The sequence below is a fragment of the Mercenaria mercenaria genome, chromosome 11 (assembly GCF_021730395.1).
Source record: "Mercenaria mercenaria strain notata chromosome 11, MADL_Memer_1, whole genome shotgun sequence".
Taxonomy (NCBI): domain Eukaryota; kingdom Metazoa; phylum Mollusca; class Bivalvia; order Venerida; family Veneridae; genus Mercenaria; species Mercenaria mercenaria.
In genome coordinates, this window is record NC_069371.1 from 8,050,151 (window position 1) to 8,071,386 (window position 21,236).

Below are 21,236 nucleotides of genomic sequence, written 5' to 3' on the forward strand. Positions count from 1 at the left end.
AGGCTATCAAAAAGTTTACATTTATCAGTTATGGATACTTCTAGCTGATTTAATACTATAAATAGATTATGCAATGCAAATAATGAATGCTGGGCTAATTTCTTTTGTGTACGATGCCAGTGTCCATTTTTGAATGTTTATTCCGAGGTATTTAAAAGATGTTACGGTTTTTAGGATAGTATCATCGTATGTAAAGTTGTATTGAGTATGTCGTCCTAGCTCGAATATCATGACTTTCGTTTTTAATTTAAATTATTTGTGTTTACTTTTAGGCCCCAAGTTTCGCAATAAATCTTTAGGTCATTCAGCATTGACTGAAGAGCTGCAGGTGTATGTGCAAATAGCACGGCATCGTCTGCAAACAATAACACGAATACCTTTATGTCATCAATAGTAAAAGACCATCTATATTGGAGTTAATACTACCCAATATGTCGTTTACGAAAAACAAAAAAAGTAATGTGGAACTAGGGTCCCCTTGTTTTGCACCTTTATTTGAATCAAAATAAGGTGACACTTCATTTTTGAATTTAACAGCGGCTTTAACAGTATTATACATACTTTGAATAGCTTTTACAAATTTGGAACTAACTCTTTCTGACAAAAGTTTCTGGAATATAGAAAATCGATCCAATTTATCAAAACATTTTTCGAAATCCAAAAATAAGCAATAAAACTTTTTGTTTTCTGAAAGTGACCTGGCGATAATAGAATGTAATAAAAAAAATACAATCCACAGTCGATTTTCCCTTTTGGAATCCAAACTGGTTATCAATGATTTTTTTATGTTTTACCGACCATTTTGTCAAGCGATTAAGTAATATCTGTAAATATATTTTCACGATAATATTTATCAAGGTGATTCCTCTATAGTTTTTGGCTTCTTCGATATTTCCTATCTTGAATATTGGGACTATAATTCCAGCACGCCATTTTTTTGATATTCTCCACTTTCATAAATCCTATTAAAGGTTACAGCTAAGAAGGGAGAGATGATATCAAAAGAGTGTTTATATATTTCCGCGATTAAAGTATCTGTAGCCGCGCTTTTGTTATTATTCTGTGAAAACATCGCGTCTTTGATTTTGGAAATGCTTATAACTCCGTCAAGATCATCATCAACTTTTTCGTTTTTGTCGTGTTGAGCGACCTGTGAAGTTTCCTTATTTTTTTATTCTATAATATTTGTATCTAAATTTAAATTCTCGACTCGTGCGTCAGTGGTATATAAATTATTAAAGTGATTGTATAACTCCGATATATTCAGTTCATTTGAATTTACAGACCCATATCAATTTATTGATTATGTAAATACGGTCACTTGTATTAACCGAAACAAACATGTAAATAACAAAACTAATTTGATCAGTTAGAATCTGTGAAACTATAAAAATATTTTCTGGATACTCACATAGCAAGTTCTAAATTCCGTAGACGCAATAATCAAACGCGAAATATATATTCCAGTGAATCCAGTAAAATGTAACAATTTTAGTAAATTCCGTGGTAACAGCTTTCCACGATTAAAAAACAACATTCATCTAAATACTACACATACATTTGATATCTCTACTACCCAAAGTATACGCATGTGCTTCAATTCATTATTACAGCACCAATACACACAATCACCTCACACAGTCTCTTCGCTTCTAACTGACAATCCAATTTTATACTGGTGAATTATATTCGTCTACCATGCTCACATTTCGAGATTTTCTTATTATCTCCCATCAGACTTTCCATTTCAGTAATATACCGTCTTGCAGAGATGTTGCACTTTTCATTTCCTCTCAGTAACAGACGCATCAAACCAAATCTGCATTTTTTTTTTTTTTGGTTGGATTCTGTGTTTTCAAAGCACCGTTTTATATGTTTTATTTTCTATCCCGAAATTATGCAGTGACCTGTGCTCTACGCCATCGTCCTAGCTATGATTATTGTTTATTGACAAATAGTTTCTGGAATAGTGAAGACAATTTAACATGGCATTATATGTGTACATACTTAAGTTCTAAAACAAACAGTTATAATATACTTTCTCCTGAACCATTACATGAGCCTTGTCGAATGCGACAGTAAATGTACTGACATTGTTGTAAAACATGCACTGTGCTTTTCTTACTTTAAAATGAAAACTTTCCAGACGCTTTTCATTGTACTAATTGCAAGTTTGTTTCCAAAATATTAATAATAAATATTCAAAGACTTTTTTGGGATGTGAGGTATTGTGAAACTTGATGATGGCGGATCATAATGCATGTAAATAAAGTTTTCCGAAAATTGTATTTTCCATCCTTAATGCTTAATTAAATTCTTTCTTAGAAAAAATAGTAAGAAGTGGCATATTCGAAAAACGTGATACATTATCTATTATAATTAAATCATTTATATGTTAATTTGACAAAAACCTTTCATAAAATAATTTTGATCATACAATTTATGCTCATGTTATTAAAACAAAATTTAAAGCAATATTCATTCATATTATTCAAATCTAAATGCATGTTAACTAAGTTCTAATCTTACTTGACACACACTTATCTCAAGTCCTAGACATACCAGCGTAATATTTAAAGAGTAAGCAATATTTTTTAAACTGAAATAAATCTTTTCTGCATAAGATTACATACTGGTTTCAAACCTAAAATTATACTAAAGTTCGGCTAAAGTCAATTTGTCTGAAGGCCTTTCGACTTTATTCTGCTGACAGGTAAATAATGTCTGTGTAAACTTAACTATTTTCTATTATAAACAAAAAACAAATAAAATGTAAGAGACTTTACAAAGCATCATAAACAATTTTCGCATTAATAATTTGTTAAAGTAATGGATACTTAAAATGTTGCCTGTTTTGGAGAGCTCCTCCGCAAAATCACACAGACAGGTGGTAGAAATCCATGGACTCGACAATAAAATTTTGATGCCTTTGTGTGTAACGAGATTGATTCTACAGAAATGAAGTGCATTGCAAACTGTACAAGAGTTGGTTTGGTCACCGTGACTCAAAACATTACACAGCAAGTCTTTGTAAACCTTAGTAAAGATCTGTAACCTATTGGCACGGCGCAGTATAAATAGAAAATATAGCGTTGTTTTCAAACAATCTCGGGTGCAGAACAATATAAGTAAATCACGTTAACCTGAATTTACATAATTGCATTAACATGATAAATGAACATCTGTTGTGTACTTTCTTGTAATATGACGAAGTACTCCTTCTGAAAATAAAACTTTTACTCTCTCAAATGAGCCTTAATGTTTTATCAAAAACAAAAATACTTCTGCAATCATAGCAAGTGCACAAATTGTTATTCACATGTTTCTGTTATTGTTTGGCTTCTTCAGTGCGAAGTAATAACTGAACACTGTATTAACTTATCTAATACAAATAGATTTAAAACATACCTTAGATATTTTGTATGTATTACCAAATGGTCGTGAAATTGTAGCAATAATATTCTAAAATTTAGCAGCTGTGTTTTATTCACATTTTAAATTTTAATTCTACTGCTGAAACTTTTGAAAATTTGAAATAAAAAACTTTGTAATTTAGTTCGATCTAAAATTCGTGTTTCAAACTTAAACCACAAAACGCAATACATATATGTATTCTTGAATGGCACCTACTTTTTCACTAGATCCGGGCTTGTTTTATCGAGAGAAAAACTCGTATCTTAAAACAGAAATACACCGCTGTTAATACATGATTGTTTTAGAATTCTATGGTACATGTAGGGCCGAAAAATTATTCTTGCGTCGCCGTCTCGAAATGGGCGTAAGAAATAGTTGATACCCGTAAATGCACCGATGTTAGGAAGTATCAGTCCGTATTTTTGTTATAGTATCTCACAGAATTTATAAACAATCTTGTAAGGAGGTAAACATGTTGAAAACAATTCGTACTTAAAATAACACGAATGTTAAACTATTATTCTTGAATGCGTGTTCCAGTTTACTGAAGTTTGAAGCAATATGCACAAATATGATTATGTCAGGGTTTTAATAACGAGAAATAAAAACAATCGTTTCAAAGCTTTGAATACATGCTTTTGGTAGTGTTGTTTGTGCGCCACGGTTACTAACATATTGACCGTTTCCAAGAACAATAAAATGATAATTAGAAATTCTATCATACTCGTATAGTCATCATCTATGAAAACAATTTTTTGAGACTTCTTGTCATGTTTTTAAGCTAGAATAGCAACTTACACGTTTGTTTCGTGTATTAACGTTTACAGTTTGTACCATATCTAGTTTATGTCAAACCTGACGTCTTTCCTATAATTCTAGCATCCAATTCTCACTTTTATATTTGTCGCTGGTGTGAAACATTCTTGCAATATAGTTGCTTATTATTCGTTTTTATGATATATTGTGTTTTATGAAGTTGTTGAATGCCATACCTCATTTATTCTGAAATTAATTCCACGGTGCATCTCACTGAGACTGTCTAAAACTAATTTTAGCAATTGCATTACATCTGTCTGCCTACCTGCCTTTTTACTTCATACGTGTAAAACAATGTATTCCTATTCTCAAGACACCAAACTGATTGCCTATGTTCTCAAATTATAATACCAGTATATTTTGGCAGTGGAGAAGATTTATGTCAGACATGTCAAAGTAATAATTTGTTTGCAAGACTTCGCTGTTTCGTTGTGTTGTAAATGGGAATAATACTTGTTACCTGCTTTGATAATTGTGCCGCTGAGTGACCAGTTTCGAAACAATACATGTAAGTTAGAACCTGTATGTTACTTCTGTGTTTCATTCAACTGCATTTATGTACTTATGCTTATTCCATGTGCACATGTATACACATTCTCGTACCAGTTTGGCTCATCCGGTTAGACTTTGTCCTTACTGTATAAGGCTTTAAATGTAAACAAATGCCAAACACATCATACCTTTCTCGAATACTTGATTTCCATGTACATCATGAATCAATGAAGGGCCTTTTATAATATTTATGTATTAGTTCTTTCGGTGAATTACTTTTGAATGTTGAATAAAATGCTGAACGTTCAACATTAGTTTTATACATAACATATATACTTTCATGTTCTACACACATTTGTTATCTAGAGATGGAATCATGTATTTTTGCAAATTATTAAATGTTGCAGTAACAACTTAAGTGTATATTTATTCCCATAAGGAATTTCTATTATTATCTATTTTATACGTTCAGCTGTATGATGAAAGGAAAGCTTGCATTTAGTTTAAATGCATATAACGTTTGTACTATCATGGTTGTTGGTATGATTTGTTGCCGAAACGCTTTTTCAGTTCATAAACCATTCGACAAATTCAAGATGCCTTATGCTACTTGAGCTTACATTTAGTTGGACATATTTTCTATGCCGTTTATATTCAAATAAAATATGTTACTTGTTTCGAAAATGACTGTAAGACATTACTTATTATCTTAATGTATATTCAAACCAACAGAAACAGATTCTGAAAAAAGCTAGAACCTTGTTTTACCCATCTGCCTTATCTAATGGTAGCTGCGATCTGTTGAAAAAAATGTCTTAGGCTATGTAAGGAACGTGCCCATTTGGAACATTATAATTACAAATTCCGGAAACAATGAGTACATATGCAATAAAAATGTAATTGTTTCTTATTTATGAAATTTCGGAATGAGACTATATTCAGTAAACGTGTTGCATTTACGAAATCCCTAGAATAAGACCTGCATTGTTCATGTATTCGTGAGTTACTTTTTGAAAAAGTATGACTGATTTTTTTTTTCTTTTTTGCAAGAAATAAAATTTGATTCATCATCCGTTTCTTTATGAAGTACAATCCCAGCTGTTCATGTCGTATTTACATTCCGTTCGCTTAATTTATGTAAGAGTGAAAGAATTTTGTTAACTTTTTTTCTAAATAGAATATACAGGAGACCCATTCCCGGATTTTGATAATGAGTAACACGTAAGAAGCCTAGTTTGTTATAGCATTTAGTGTTCTTACTTACAAACTGGAGAGCTTTATGCGAACTGAGTAAATAAATCGTCGTACGAAGTTTATGACATCATTGTCAATGCCAGATATTCTACACAGGTGTTTTTGCCAATAACCATTCCGATGCATTTCTTTTGTATTGTATTCATTTATGTGTATATAATCACATGCTGATGATGAGTATAGGTTACAGCAGAATCAGATATATTTTATTAAACAGTACTGACAGAATTCAACACAATTACTGTGTAGAGATATAAATGTACGATAACCCTTTATCCTGCCTGGTCTAAATTATTCTAATTAAAGCTGATTTATGCGAGACGACGTTTGTGTATTTCTTTACATTTTATTACCTTCCAGGAACTGACTTAATCAAACCGAGTATGCTGTGATTTTGTTTTGTTCTGTTTTATGCATCCAAAGTATCTCCTCTCCTACTATTATACCCGAAATCTACAGTCAGCATTGGTTATTAAGCTCTCTAAGCTCATTTGCAGATTTCGTACATGAAATGTGTACGAGTCAGTAGTATCAAATAATATCTTAATGCAGGTATTTCAGCAAAAACAAAAACGTAAATGATGACGTTTGCATATTTGTCATGCAATGCAAACTGTTGCTGCTTTATATTGAAATAACTATCCATATACGATCCTTAATCTCTAAAAAGAACTTAACACAATGCATTGTGTAAAACTTTAGAGTAAGCCTAGACAGAACAAAACCAAACATACTTTGGTGGTAAGATAAAGATATCTGTTTACCTTTTTGTCAAGACGAAACATAATTTTATCGCAGTGAAACCGTACTCAGAAACTCCAGACAGTGGAAGTTGTCTGGTGTGATCAACGTATTTCATAGCATTGTTTCGTTCAGAAACCTGTGCTAATATATACCTATAATTAGTGCAAGTTATTCTCTGATAAAGCACAGATAAGGGTTAAAATCAGTCACGTAGTTCTTCGTCCATAACCTTTGTTTCTGTTGATGCAAATGTATGTCCTATAAAGTCATCTATATATACTATAGCTTATCAGAGAATGATATATCATCAATCTTGTGTTTTTACGCATATGTATTCAGAATTTCTTTTGTTGACAATATATATGACATATACATATTCATTTCATTTCGAACTATTTGTGTTCCATGTTATAATTCCCATATAAGGCTGAACTGAGGTACTATCCACAATTTCGTCTTAATTATATAAATAATGCTGACAGATATATTGGAAATTGCTCGATTCCATAGTTTTAAAATGTATGTATATTTACAGATGTCTTATAATTTTTATGTTTGACTATACCCGAGTGAATACCGTTCTTATCATGTAGTACTAGTTGTATTCTCGAAGGACTAGATAAATGCCTCATTACACGCCAAATCATCTTTTCGGGGACTAAGTAATAATAGATCTTTGATGAAATATTTATTATTATAAGAGACCTATATAAACGCTCTTTTCATAATACAAGATAAACACGTTCAAAGGCACTTTATATATTGCAAATGCACCACTCAGTGTGCCGAATTCATCCTCTTCTAGTGCAGAGACAGGGCGATCTGACCAAAAGGGTAAGTGCGACAAAGCCTCCAAAGCAGAGAGGGATACAGCGTATGCCCTGCTAACTAAGCCTAGCTCTTTATGGTAGACAGTCTGGTTCTTTAAAGTAACGATAGCACCAATACATGCGAAGCTGTCTTTCCTGGGAAGAACCAGTACTGGCCTCTTATATGGGAGACACTTAAGAGTATCTCAGAAATTTCCATTGCCTGGACCGAAATTCGAACTGAACTGACCGTCAAGCATGTTACTACTTGACCGCCTTACCACATATAGACCAACTTGCCACCTATATGAAGACGGCGTTTTGTTGCGGGGTAAATAGATAAAGCAATTTTTTTATTGGTGTTAGAAAGGATGACGAAAGAACTTCGGTCAGTTTTGAATGACGTTTACTTTATATCTATTATACTGAAAGCTGGCAAGATAAATCAGTATTAGTTTCGCCTGAAGGCTTATTGTTAATGATTAGCAGAATGAAATGATTTACTCCGGTTGCAATTCACTTAATCTACTTATCACGCGTATTTGCTAACTAATTGATTAATTTGGTAGGATGTTATTTTTGTGTGTTTTTCTCATATTTAATAATTTTGCACGAGCTATGTTCGCTCTAATTTATTTTATATGTTTGGTGCATTGCTATTCATAACACATTTAACAGTATTTCTTTGATATTCTAAATTTCTTCTGCCATGCCATATGAAAACAGGAAAACTTTTTGTAAAAAAGCAAAGACATACTTTCTTTAAAACTTTGATTAATTAAAACGTCTCAACAATATAAACAGTAAAAGTTTTCAAGTACTTTCCAACGAAATAATCGTATTCGAATTAAAGCTAATTGTATTCTTAATACGCTTGGCCTTATTAGTTTACAGCCTTCAATACGGAATTATCTCTCGAAACATTCCCTCGAGCTATACTCGTTACCTCATTATCACAGCATTGGGTTTGTACATTTACACTCCCTTTTAGCAAAAACGTTTAAAGGAATGACAATCTGACTAAAGTACAAGATCTTCCCTATGCCTAGCATGTAATCGGATACGATTTTAATCAAACTGCAATAGATGTATTTTTGTTATCTAATAACATGTTTCAAATTGCATGCAGTAAAACTTGTGCATGATTATGTTTATCTTTAATTTGCACTGAAGTAGCTTCTACGAAATGCCATAAATCAAATAATCTTCGCAGAATCAAGGGAACAAATAAAGTTAACCATCTATAATCATGTATGCTCGCAGGGCGCAGATCTACGGATCACGAGTCGTGAGTTTTATCCTCGGGCAAGGCGTATGTTCTCCATGATGATCTGATAAAAGACATTGTGTCTGACAACATGTCGTCACCTCTGATACATATGGAGAAGTTGGCAATTACTTTGGGAGGATAAACAGTAGCTAAACTAGCGATTTAGCGCAGTCTGTCAAAATGGCGACATGGGTTTGAATGTGGAATTACAGTCACTACTGTTTTATTTGAATTTATTGTACTTTATTGCTATCAACAGCTAGCTGGAATAGGAATGTGTCTAGATGTGACCTTTTCAATTGTCAAAAATATTAAAAATGTAGTAAAAAGATAATGTGTTAGAAAAATTTCTATGGGAACCGCCATAACTGTATAACTTCTTCTTCATCTCCGACAATTGAAAAGTTACGTTCGATCACGTGCATATGCATAAACACACCCAGTATCTTACATTAATATAAATAGGCAAAGTGGTCAAAAGTTCTATAGAACAACTATTCAATCGTAAAAATCTTTAGTTCTCTAAACATTATTAAAAGCAAACTGAAGATCGGTATCTATAAAATACACCCATCTCTTTTATTTAAAAATGTACACGGTCCAAAATTCACTATTTTCAACGTGATGCTGTCAACCAATGTAAATTTGTATTGCAATGTATAAGATGTCGTTGGAAAGGGCACAGAAACACCTTTTATATGGGTATCAGCAAAACAATTGTATTATTCTTGTGGATGGTAAAGTTTGGCTTCACGGAAAATAGGTTTTCATAAGGTCAAATACATAGGCTGGTAATATATATGCAAGAACTTTAACAAAATGTTCGAATTTAAAAAGGAAACTGTTTATTTAACAATTAGGGCAGTAAGACTAAAACTTATGGCAGCAGGGTACTCTTATTTGAAATTTCGTGAAAATGCGTTGAAGCCAGTGCGAGAAGGATCGTAAGAATATGATTTGAGAAATGTCGATGAAGAGTACAGCTTAAGTAATGTGTTCCATATACTAAGACCTTCATCAAATTGCAATTCAATTGTTTCTTATGCGATAAAAGCTAGATAAAATAATTAATATCGGTTTCAAAACACTATATTCAGAGGCCAAAAATGTCTCAATTTGTACAGAAAGGAAGACCTTTCTGTCATCTGCAAATAACGGATCTATAACGCAAGTATAATATGATACCACGTGACTTAAGACTTTATTAATGGTCATAAGAACACTCTCATAACTTTTTACTTTTGTCGCAATTTGAGCTTAATCTAGATGGATGGAAGGCCGTGTCCGTCTGGCTTCAAATACCTCATGTAACATTTTTCATCCGTCCTTCTCTTTGGATGTAGTGAAACCGATTCAAGCATTTATTTATTCTATACAACAAGTATTCAATCGTATAAATCTTTAGTTCTATAAACATAAATAACAAACGGAAGTTCAGAGCCTATAAAATGCACACATCTCTTTTTTTAAAAAAAAAATGTCAATGAAGAGTACAGCTTAAGTAATGTATTCCATATACTAAGCACTTCATTTCAGTTGTTTCTTATGTGATAAAAGCTATATAAATATCGGTTTCAAGATACTATTTAGAGACCAAAAATGTCTCAAATTGTACAGCTAGGAAGAAGAGTTCTTTATCTTCTGTAAATGACGGACCTATAACGTATGGTATGTATAATGTCACACCGTATTATTGAGACTTTAATAATGGTGATATGAAAAGTGTCTCATAACCTTTTACTTTTTTCACAAATGTCTGTTTATTTAAAACGTTTATTTTCATACGCTGTATATTCTTGTGATTGTGGGAATGTTTAAAGAACATATTCTAGTTATATGACTGTTTGATGAGATATGAAAACACTTTGGATACCAAGGAATCGTTCTTTCTCTGGACTGCAACAATTTCGAGTATGATCATGATTTAAAACTTTCCTATCTGTGGACGGACCGTCAGGGGAGATAATTAGAGTCACGGATTAGGACTTAGTTTACAAAAGTTCATATTTTTGAAAGTGGCGGCAAAGCTCGACAACTTTTCAACACATTTTACGTATTGCAATGGGATATTGTATTAGACATGTTTTATCATTAGAATTACTCTGATTTTATCAAGAACATTTTAGGATTATTATTTAAAACTATGCACATAACAGAGTTAGAAAGTTACATGCATAGTGAATGCATGTCATGTAAAATAATTGACTTTGAACGATAACAGTACTATACTGAAACAGAATATGAAAACTCTGAACGAAAAATTATTTAAAAAAAAAACTGATTTAAAATAATTCAGAAATGAAATATTTTCTATAAGAAGGGAAGTCCCATATGTCATTAAAGGTAGTAGTGGACGTAATGACAATCAGAGATTTCCGTTTGATTACATTTTTTCTCCGATTGTAAGGAAAACTAGGTCGAAGAATGTCGAAATAACAAACAAGAATCTAAAATCACACGAACATTGCCGAGTGTCATTATGGGTTAACTGATTTAAAAAGCAAAAGAGCGTTTCTGCTTTTGTACCAATCAAATGAATGTCCAGTATAGACAAAATAAACAAATATTACATTTCTATGTGTAATGGGTATTGCTTTCAATAGAGCAGTTGGACAATTCTATATAGCATACCTCTCAAAGGGCCACAACTGCAGTAAAAATAGACACAGCAAAATTTCCTTCCTTTATGGTCATCTGCACATCAAGCTGGTTCATCTGTTAAAGATTGAGGCAAATAGGCTAATAGTGTGGGAGGATTTGGACACACAAAATTTTGAAACGTACGGACGTAGAGACACCAGCAACGCTACATACCAACCCCCTCCCGCATAAATGTTGGGGCATAAAAACTTTACTTTGAAAAGGGTATGCATTTTGGCCATTATTTAAGATGTTAACGATCTTGCAACTAAATAAATTTTGTGTTCTGTCCTATAACAAAAAACCGTCATTGTTTACAATATTTTGTGTTTATGATGTCATAGTGGAATGTTGGCAACATATATGTTGTGAATGTGGTTGTCAGTCTACCCCCAGTCGTAGATCAAACAAGTCTGCAAAATACATCAAGATTCCAAATATTTGATAAATGAGGTTTAGATTGCTTGATAGACTTAGAATTCACCATGTGTTTGCTGGAACAACACAACAGAATTCTTGCAAATTCCATATAAATTGATAAAATTTATACTGATGATGTTCTTGTTGTTGTTCGACAGAATAAATTTCTGAGTATGCTTCTCAATACTATAACATGAAGAAGAAAATAGTGATGTATACATGTATCTTTCTAAAACGTTACAAAATGAATTTGTTAGAGAGAAATGAACACATGCGCAGGAATTAAAACAGGACATTGTTCGTGAGTGAACAAACTATACAGAGTGATAAAACCATATAGAAGCTGCAGTGCTTGTTTTTATAAATCTATAGATAGACCGTGATGTCAATATTTGTTCGTATACGCCTGCATATTTCCGAAATAAACAATGAAATTATCGAGTTGCTTGCCGCATATTTAAAACTTCATATTTGCGCTAAGTACATATTGAAAGGGAACGGCTGAATTGTGAGAATCACGAATTTCGGCAACTATTACACAACAGAATCCCAAACTGTGCGGGACCCGCACAAGTTCAAAAACCGAAAGCTGTGTTACAATTCACTCCCTAGTAATTTGTCAGACTTATATGCTGCAGAAACAGGAATGTAACGTAAAAGAAATAAAGATTACTTCGGCCTAATTAGATGGTTATCAGATTATTTGTGTATTTAGTATTCACAATGTAACTCTTTAGTAAGAAAGTAAGTAAGTAAGTAAGAAACGACTTTATTTAACGAGGCTACATATTGGGTGTCCCCATGTACCATGTGGGCCTCGAAGATATTATATATATTATACATTAATTATATTTATGATGCACTTTGTGCAATAAATGGCTTTATTTTTCAAGGACACTACACTGGAGCCTGACATTGGGTACATGAGGTGCGACGACAACGATAATAGCAAGTTACTTAATTAGCCTGACCACTCTTAGTTATTTCCCTTGGTAATTTTTTTCCTGATAAATCGTGAATTTCGTTTTTTTTTTGCAATTTTGAGCTATTATTCTGCCATTTCATTCTAGGACACCAAGCGAACAACATCAACTATTGTCAAATTTATCCAGAATTCAGCGGCGTGACACGTGGTACACGGTATTGTGTTGTAATTGTTTATTACAATTCGCGTATTTTAATTTGCCCTTTACCGTCATTGTTTCCAGGTGTATTCACTGGGAATGCCTAGGGAAAGAGCCAGAAGACAGAATCGTGAAGACGGAGCTGCTGGTCGAAGACGTGTTGAGCACGCCCCAGACAGAAGAGCCATCAGGGCAGGGGCTAGAGCTGCAGCCAGGGATGCAAGACGGAGGGAAGTGCAGAATGCCTTGCGTGGTGGTAACGGCCAGGAAAATATTCCTCTGCCTCCACCCCAGTTTGTTACAGCTGAGGTACAAACAGACGATTGTTGCTTTGAACAACCACACGGTGAGTCGCAAGCTTTAAATGCTTTTGCATTGAATTCTTATGATTGCGCTCAAGAAACTGTTGATAATCATGATAGTACTGTACCACTGAATTTTTCTCATGGTTCTATGCTTAACAATCCTGTTGTACCGTGTTCTATGCAAAACAATCCTACTTTACCTGGTAAAGGTTCTTTCGATATTTCTCAGTTACAACCAAATTCTGAATTGTCAATTATGAGTACAATCAATGACCGTGTCAGTGCCCACATCCCTATACAAATGAAAGAAAAAATCTGGGCAGGAAAATATATAAACTTTGCTTTACTAAGTCGACACCTGATCTGAACAATATTTGTCATGGACATGGTTTGCAAGTAATGGTTTCTTCCACTGGTAACCTAGAAATAAGACAGAACCATGACTCATCTGAAAAGGTTCGAACAGTTGAGCAGTGGTCAGATGCTTTTCTGATTTTTATGGATATATATTTACTCCGTAATCCACAATCAGCATCGGAATTACTATCATACATGGCAACTATACGCCAGGCAGCTTCAAGAAGACAAGATTTTGCCTGGCGTACTTACGATGAACAATTTCGTATGCGACAGGAAACAATTTTGCAACCCTGGTCAAAGCTAAATCCTGATCTATGGTTAAAAATAATGACGACACCAATGTCCAGTGTCTATACACAGGTCAAAAAACCATTGTACACACCCAGCAGTGTGCCGCCATGCCTTCACTTTAACAAAGGCCTATGCACAAGGTTTCAATGTAGATATAGGCATGTCTGTCTTGAATGTGGCAAACCGCACCCGAAAACAAATTGCTATTCCTTTCGGAATTCAAAAATTCCCAGCACTGGTGTTAGACCCAGATGGCCAAAATCAAAATAAGTTACTTGGTCAGTCTCCCATCAAAATAGATGCATTAAAATTTGACTTGGTAGGATACCCAGACCGAGCTGAAGCAGAACAATTGTTGGATGGGTTTATTTATGGTTTCCCTCTTCATTTCCAAGGTCCCCGGATTACAATGCATGCTAGAAATCTTAATTCCGCATATGAAAAACCAGATGTAATAACAGAAAAGTTACAAAAAGAGATTTCTTTGGGTAGAGTGGCCGGTCCTTTTGATACGCCGCCATTACCAAATTTTCGCGTTTCCCCAGTAGGTTTAGTGGGAAAAAAAAGACAAAAATGATTTTCGTTTAATTCATCATTTGAGTTATCCGAAAGGCGGATCAGTCAATGATTTTATTCCATCTGAATTATGCTCTGTTCAGTATACATCTTTTGATGAAGCTGTGGACATGGTTCGTATGCTGGGAAAAAATGCCTTGCTAGCAAAAGTTGATATTCAATCAGCCTTTAGACTATTGCCGGTTTCACCAAGTGATTTTTCACTCCTTGGAATCAGGCACAAAGGCCAATATTTTTATGATAAATGCCTACCTTTTGGAGCATCTATTTCTTGTGCTACTTTTGAAACATTTTCAAGCTTCTTAGAATGGTGCTTAAAAAAGAAAACAAAGTCAAAAAAATGTTAAGCACTATTTAGATGATTTTTTGTTTGGAGGTAAAGCAAATTCTCGGGACTGCCATGTGATATTAGATAGCTTCTGTGTTATTTGTGATGACCTTGGGGTACCATTGGCAACTGAAAAAACTGTTCATCCGACGACTGTGCTAGTTTTTCTTGGTCTGGAATTAGATTCCAATGATATGGTTATTCGTATTCCCTTACAAAAATTAGAAGAAATCAGAGCTAAAGTCCAAAATATGCTTTCAAAGACAAAAACAACCTTAAGGGAAATACAGTCGTTGATTGGAAGCCTTTCATTTGCGTGTAAAGCTATACCATTTGGTCGTCCTTTTATTCGTAGGCTGATTGATTTGATAGTAGGCTGTGAGCAACAAAAGAATTATCATTTGAGGGTAAACTTGGAAATCAAGGAGGATTTAAAAGTTTGGCTCACATTTCTGTCAGCCCATAATGGTGTTTCTGTTATACATAAGAGTGAGTGGCTTTCCAATCACGATTTGCAACTGTTCACAGACAGCTCTGGCAAGGGGTTTGGTATCATATTGAATAAAAGTTGGTGCTATGGAATTTGGCCACATCATTTTACTGTGTATGATATCACGGTACTTGAAATGTTCCCCATTGTGGTTTCAGTTTTTTTGTGGCCAGAGCTGTTTCGTGATAAGAAAATTCTGTACAGGTGCGATAACTTGTCAGTATGTCAGATTGTCAATTCATTATCAAGTAAATCTAAAAATGTAATGGTTCTGAATAGGCTATTTGTTCTTCAGTGCTTGAAATACAACATAAATTTTAAATGTGTTCACATTTCAGGCATGCATAATGCAATCGCAGATTCTTTATCTAGACTTGATTTTCAGCGTTTCAGAAAGTTGGCACCACAGGCAGATACGTTACCGCTGCAAGTGCCATCTCTTCTCTGGAAGGCCTTGGAATAATATCCAATCAGCTTGCTTCAAATAGCCTATCTTTTAATACAAAACTGACATACCATACAGCTCTTCAGTCATTCACAGAGTTTTGTGCAACAGTTGGTATATCACAGACATTGCCAATACCTACTTGGCTGCTGTCATTGTATGTCGCATGGTTATACCAAAAGGGTCTCTCAGCCAACACTGTTAGTACTTACATATCTGGTATAAGTTTTATACATAAGTTTAAGGGTGTCATTGATCCATCAGAATCATTCTATTTCAAGAGAATAATGTTAGGTTTTAAACGGAGCAAAAAGTTTGCTGACACCCGTATACCAATATCAATCGATACACTCAAAAGTTTGATATTTGCTTTGGAAAAAGTATGCAGCTCTTGGTATGAAGTATGTGTTTTTAAAGCAGCGTTTCTTATTGCCTTCTTTGGTTTATTCAGGATAAGTGAATTAGTTTACACTTCTGCTGCTTTGTGTGATTATCCTTTAAAAAAAAGATGATGTGTCTATTTTGGTTAAGAATGGCAGAAGGTTTTTGAATATAAAATTGCGTCATTCAAAAAATAACCACAGTGGCCATAGCCAAGTTGTTACATTAGGTGACATAAAAAATTCAACACTTTGTCCTGTTTCAGCTGCAAAAACATTGATGGCAGTACAACCGCAGGCTATTTATTTTCTGTGTCATTCAAACGGCAAACCAGTCACTCGTTACCAGTTTAGTACAATATTGAAACGCTGCTTGCTTCACGTAGGTTTACATACATCTAGAATATTAACACACAGCTTTAGAATAGGTGCTGCAACCTACCTAGAATCGCAAGGTGTTCCGCATCATATCATTATGAAGAAGGGTAGATGGTCTTCTAATGCATGTCTTAACTATATCCGTTGTTAATGTTATATCAGGTATCTTGCCGTTTCAATTTATGTACTTTCAGTGGCGTGGATTGTGGGGTCCTCGATCCCCTACTGGGCAGAACAGAGGGCCAGGTATCGTTCCCCCAGTTCTTCCTCTAACTTGGGGATTGATGAAAGAAAGATCACTGTACAGTGGATGACAAGACGGGGCATGGTGTGGGACGAGGTCAGGCCAATGCTCGCACGGGCATTTAAGGAAGCGCCTTATCTTCCAGATGCAATTATCATCCATTGTGGTGGTAATTCTCTGCTTCAACAAAAAAAGGCAAGACTTGTTTCCAAAATTTGTTATGATTTAAAAAAGATTAGAAAAATCTATCATTTGGCAAGTACTATTGTCTGGTCTAATATTTTGCCTCGTCTGGATTGGAGAACTTCAAGGTCAGTCCAAAAAATTGAGAAATTACGTAAAGATGTTAACAGGTCAGCCGCACGTACATCTTTAAAGCACGGTTGTGCTTGGATAAGAAATACAGAAATAACAATGGACTGTCCTGGTCTTTTCCGTTCAGACGGGGTTCATCTTTCAGACATAGGGCTTGACATCTTGTTGTCTTCATTTAAAGAAGCGATAGAATTTTGTGTCAAAAATGAACCAGTGAAATATATTTTTGATTAAGTTCTATGGGGTTTTATTATTTTACAAATCTAAATTGAACTATACCAGTTTCATGGCAGAAGTTAAAATAATAATTTAGTGGCCCTTCAACACACCAAAGTGTATCTCAGGTTTGGAGCATGGCAAGGTGTTTGTAGATTTGACAGGAACATGATCTTAAAACATATATTATTTTAAGTATTAAAACTGAAGAATTTGCATCCTTGGCAAGTCCCTTGGCAGTCTTCGCTGGGGATATTTCTATTTTCGCTGGGATGCAAATTGATTTGGTTTATTTTCATTTCATCTGTATATTTGATATTTCATAATAGGTATATGTTTTTTAACATATGCATTTCTTAATTTTCCACCTTGCCATTTGTTCATGAAGTAATTTTCTCTTAGAATAAAGTCGCGGCCTTTTCTTCCACTCAACTGTGTTTTGTTTTAATTTCTTAAAGGTGAAGGTATCATAGGGAGGTATGGTGTATGCAGTCAAAGATTAATTCATGGGCTTCTACAAATGTAGAATATTAATTCTAGATATGTGAAATCAATTTCATTAAAGTAACAAAATATTTAGTATTGTCCCATGAGTTTGTGTTTGGCTGGATACTCCTGTTTATGCCTAATATCAATAGTCCATTGATAAAATAATTATATTTATGATGCACTTTGTACAATAAATGGCTTTATTTTTCAAGGACACTACACTGGAGCCTGACATTGGGTACATGAGGTGCGACGACAACGATAATAGCAAGTTACTTAATTAGCCTGACCACTCTTAGTTATTTCCCTTGGTAATTTTTTTCCTGATAAATCGTGAATTTCGTTTTTTGCAATTTTGAGCTATTATTCTGCCATTTCATTCTAGGACACCAAGCGAACAACATCAACTATTGTCAAATTTATCCCACCCACCCAGAACCCAAATTTTTATGTAAATTCATTGTTCATTTTATATTCATAGTTGTGGTACTCTTGCTGCTGCTGTATATGTTATGTAAATTATTTTTCGGAGTATCAAAATATATGTATTATTCAATTCATTTTAATTTTAGTTATGATTGTGTACGTGTAGAATTATCTGGCTAACCAGTAGGTACTTTATGTTGACTGGGCTTGAAATTGTTGTTTATAGTCAGTACGTCTAATAGTCATTTGTTTCTTCACCTCTGAGCTATAGGTGTAAGCTGTCAAATAAGCGTGAAGTGTTATTAATTTTATCACATCTCTATTACACCTTAATCTTAGTCAAGTTCAGCGACTAAGTAAACTGGTGCGGAACCCAGGAATACTGGTTGTCTCACTTAAATAAAATAAGCAGCGAAAACAAGTCACATTCAGTTATAGGAGTGCTTGTGGTATAGCCATGGTCGATTATTCTTCCTCGGTTTACTTTATCTGTTCCCATAACAGCGTTAGAGGTAGCCTTGACATAGTATGTCGGCGTTGTGTCCCATTTATAGATCTTCACTTATATGCTTCAAGGTTTTGTCCAAATTGGTAAAGCGTTTCACGCAGTGAGTCACTGCGTCAGTGAAGCACACAAGTTAGTAACTGGTTTTCAACACAACTGTTAGTCTCAGTGATTTCTCACAAGTCAGCGATTTGTTTACAAAGTAACAGTAAAGCGCGCAAAGCAGTGAGTCACTGCATTATTAAAGCGCTCAAAGCAGTGAGTCACTGCATCAGTAAAGATCACAAGTCAGTACCTGGTTTCTAACATATCACTAAAGCTCACAAGTCAGTGACTTGTTTATAAAGTATCAGTAAAGAGCTCAAAGCAGTGAGTCACTGCATCATTAAAGAGCCTAAAAGCAGTGAGTCATTGCATCAGTAAATATCACAAGTCAGTATCTGGTTTTCAACATATTACTAAAGCTCACAAGTCAGTGACTTGTTTATAAAGTATCAGTAAGGAGCTCAAAGCAGTGAGTCACTCCATCATTAAAGAGCCAAAAAGCAGTGAGTCACTGCATCAGTAAAATCACAAGTCAGTATCTGGTTTTCAACATTTCAGTTCACAAGTCAGTGACTTGTTTACAATGTATCAGTAAAGAGCTCAAAGCAGTGAGTCACTGCATAATTAAAAATCACAAGTCAGTGAGTCACTGACTATCAGTAAAGCACATAAATCAGTGAGTCACTGTATCAGAAAAAAACCGTGTTAGTAGTTAATCCTTTGCTAATCCTCTAACGCCTGGGTCGCAAAGTTTGCTTGAACCCCCTTGAAGTGCCCTTACAGTTCTATGCTTTGTGTTGATCTATTTTTGGGATTTAGTACTTGTATTAAGTGATGCAAATGAATATTTGGTTGATATTCCAACATATCACTACTTCCCCTGCCAATTATGTAATCTCGTTTAAAATTTAAAAAAAAAAAATAAATAAAAAGGTTTAAGTACATATTTTCTCAGATAAAGTACATATGTTTTGGTACTCCTGCATTCTTCAAGTATATATCTCAGTATATAGTTTACATACATTATTTTAAGTATTAAAACTGAAGAATTTGCATCCTTGGCAAGTCCCTTGGCAGGCTTCGCTGGGGATAGTTCTATTTTCGCTGGGATGCAAATTGATTTGGTTTATTTTCATTTCATCTGTATATTTGATATTTCATAATAGGTATATGTTTTTTAACATATGCATTTCTTAATTTTCCACCTTGCCATTTGTTCATGGAGTAATTTTCTCTTAGAATAAAGTCGCGGCCTTTTCTTCCACTCAACTGTGTTTTGTTTTAATTTCTTAAAGGTGAAGGTATCATAGGGAGGTATGGTGTATGCAGTCAAAGATTAATTCATGGGCTTCTACAAATGTAGAATATTAACTCTAGATATGTGAAATCAATTTCATTAAAGTAACAAAATATTTAGTATTGTCCCATGAGTTTGTGTTTGGCTGGATACTCCTGTTTATGCCTAATATCAATAGTCCATTGATAAAATAAATGTTCCTTAATATATATATATGTGTCATTATTCTGTTTAGTATTATTAATATTGTAATAAATAATCTATTTATAACAGTAGCAAAATTCAAATGTGTTTGAGCTGAGTCATTCTAAAATATACAAACACATTCCTATTTAGAAACTTAACATGAATATATAGATACAGACTCAAACCTTAAATCAACAAAGTCATTTGGATGGTAAAATGATTCAATCAGTTTGTAAACGGTTGTACTAAGAAATTGCTTTCAGGGGCTGTTGAAAGTAATCGGTATGTCAACATCTCTAATCGACACAGCATGTTGCAAAATCCATCTGCATTTGTTTTCTTGTGATTGTATTTATTTTCATTTATACATTCTGCAGCTTTATACACTGGAACAAGTCGAGGGCTTGGCGCAAAACTATTGTATCTTGTTCTTTATTTATATACACTTACAATAGTTTTGCACCAAGCCCTCGAAGTGTATTGAACATCGATTTTCAGCAAAATCTTCTGCTTTCATAGTAAGGTAAGATGCAGTTTTCTTTTTGTACTGAGACACGTATTGATACAAAATGGATTAAACATATTTGATCTAATGTGAACGCAAAAACCTGTACTGCCTGATCTTTTTGTTTGTCAATTTTCATGTTTCCATGCTGTGATTATCTATGAAAGAAACAAACGGTTGTATAATATAAACTAAAAATTATTTAGAACATATTCTGCCATTTTCAAAATAAAGAATTATAGTTTATTGAAATTAATTTCAATTTCTTTTAGTTACATTTAATAAGTTATTTTCCGTCAAATTTAGTGTTTAAGAGAAACATTTTTCAGTTGTTTTTTTTTAAAGAACGGTACTTGCCTAGACTGTATTATAACTGTATGCATTGGATATATTTAACCAAAAGTGAGAAGTCCTTTCTCTTTGTTTTCGTATTTGGAGCCTTTCTGTGAGAAAATGTTTGTTTCATGATTGA

The 21,236-nt window shown here is 33.9% G+C and overlaps 1 protein-coding gene and 1 long non-coding RNA gene across 3 annotated transcripts in view; one reads left to right on the forward strand and one right to left on the reverse strand.

Moving 5' to 3' along the window:
- Positions 1 to 21,236, reverse strand: part of LOC123531291 (uncharacterized) — an 89,778-nt gene that overhangs the window by 46,979 nt on the left and 21,563 nt on the right. Inside the window, exon 1 of one of the 2 annotated variants that reach the window (XR_006682388.2) lies at positions 1,412 to 2,133. The exons of the other annotated variant lie outside the window; for it this stretch is intronic. This is a non-coding gene — a long non-coding RNA (uncharacterized LOC123531291). Of the gene's footprint in view, positions 1 to 1,411; positions 2,134 to 21,236 lie in introns of those variants that run through there. 2 annotated transcript variants of the gene reach the window in all.
- On the forward strand, positions 4,555 to 19,751 carry LOC128547006 (uncharacterized). Its single transcript, XM_053518488.1, has 4 exons — positions 4,555 to 4,738; positions 13,068 to 13,329; positions 16,731 to 16,975; positions 18,013 to 19,751. Exons 2-4 carry the CDS (start codon positions 13,083 to 13,085, stop codon positions 18,082 to 18,084), a joined length of 564 nt encoding a protein of 187 aa, XP_053374463.1. The 5' UTR covers positions 4,555 to 4,738; positions 13,068 to 13,082; the 3' UTR covers positions 18,085 to 19,751.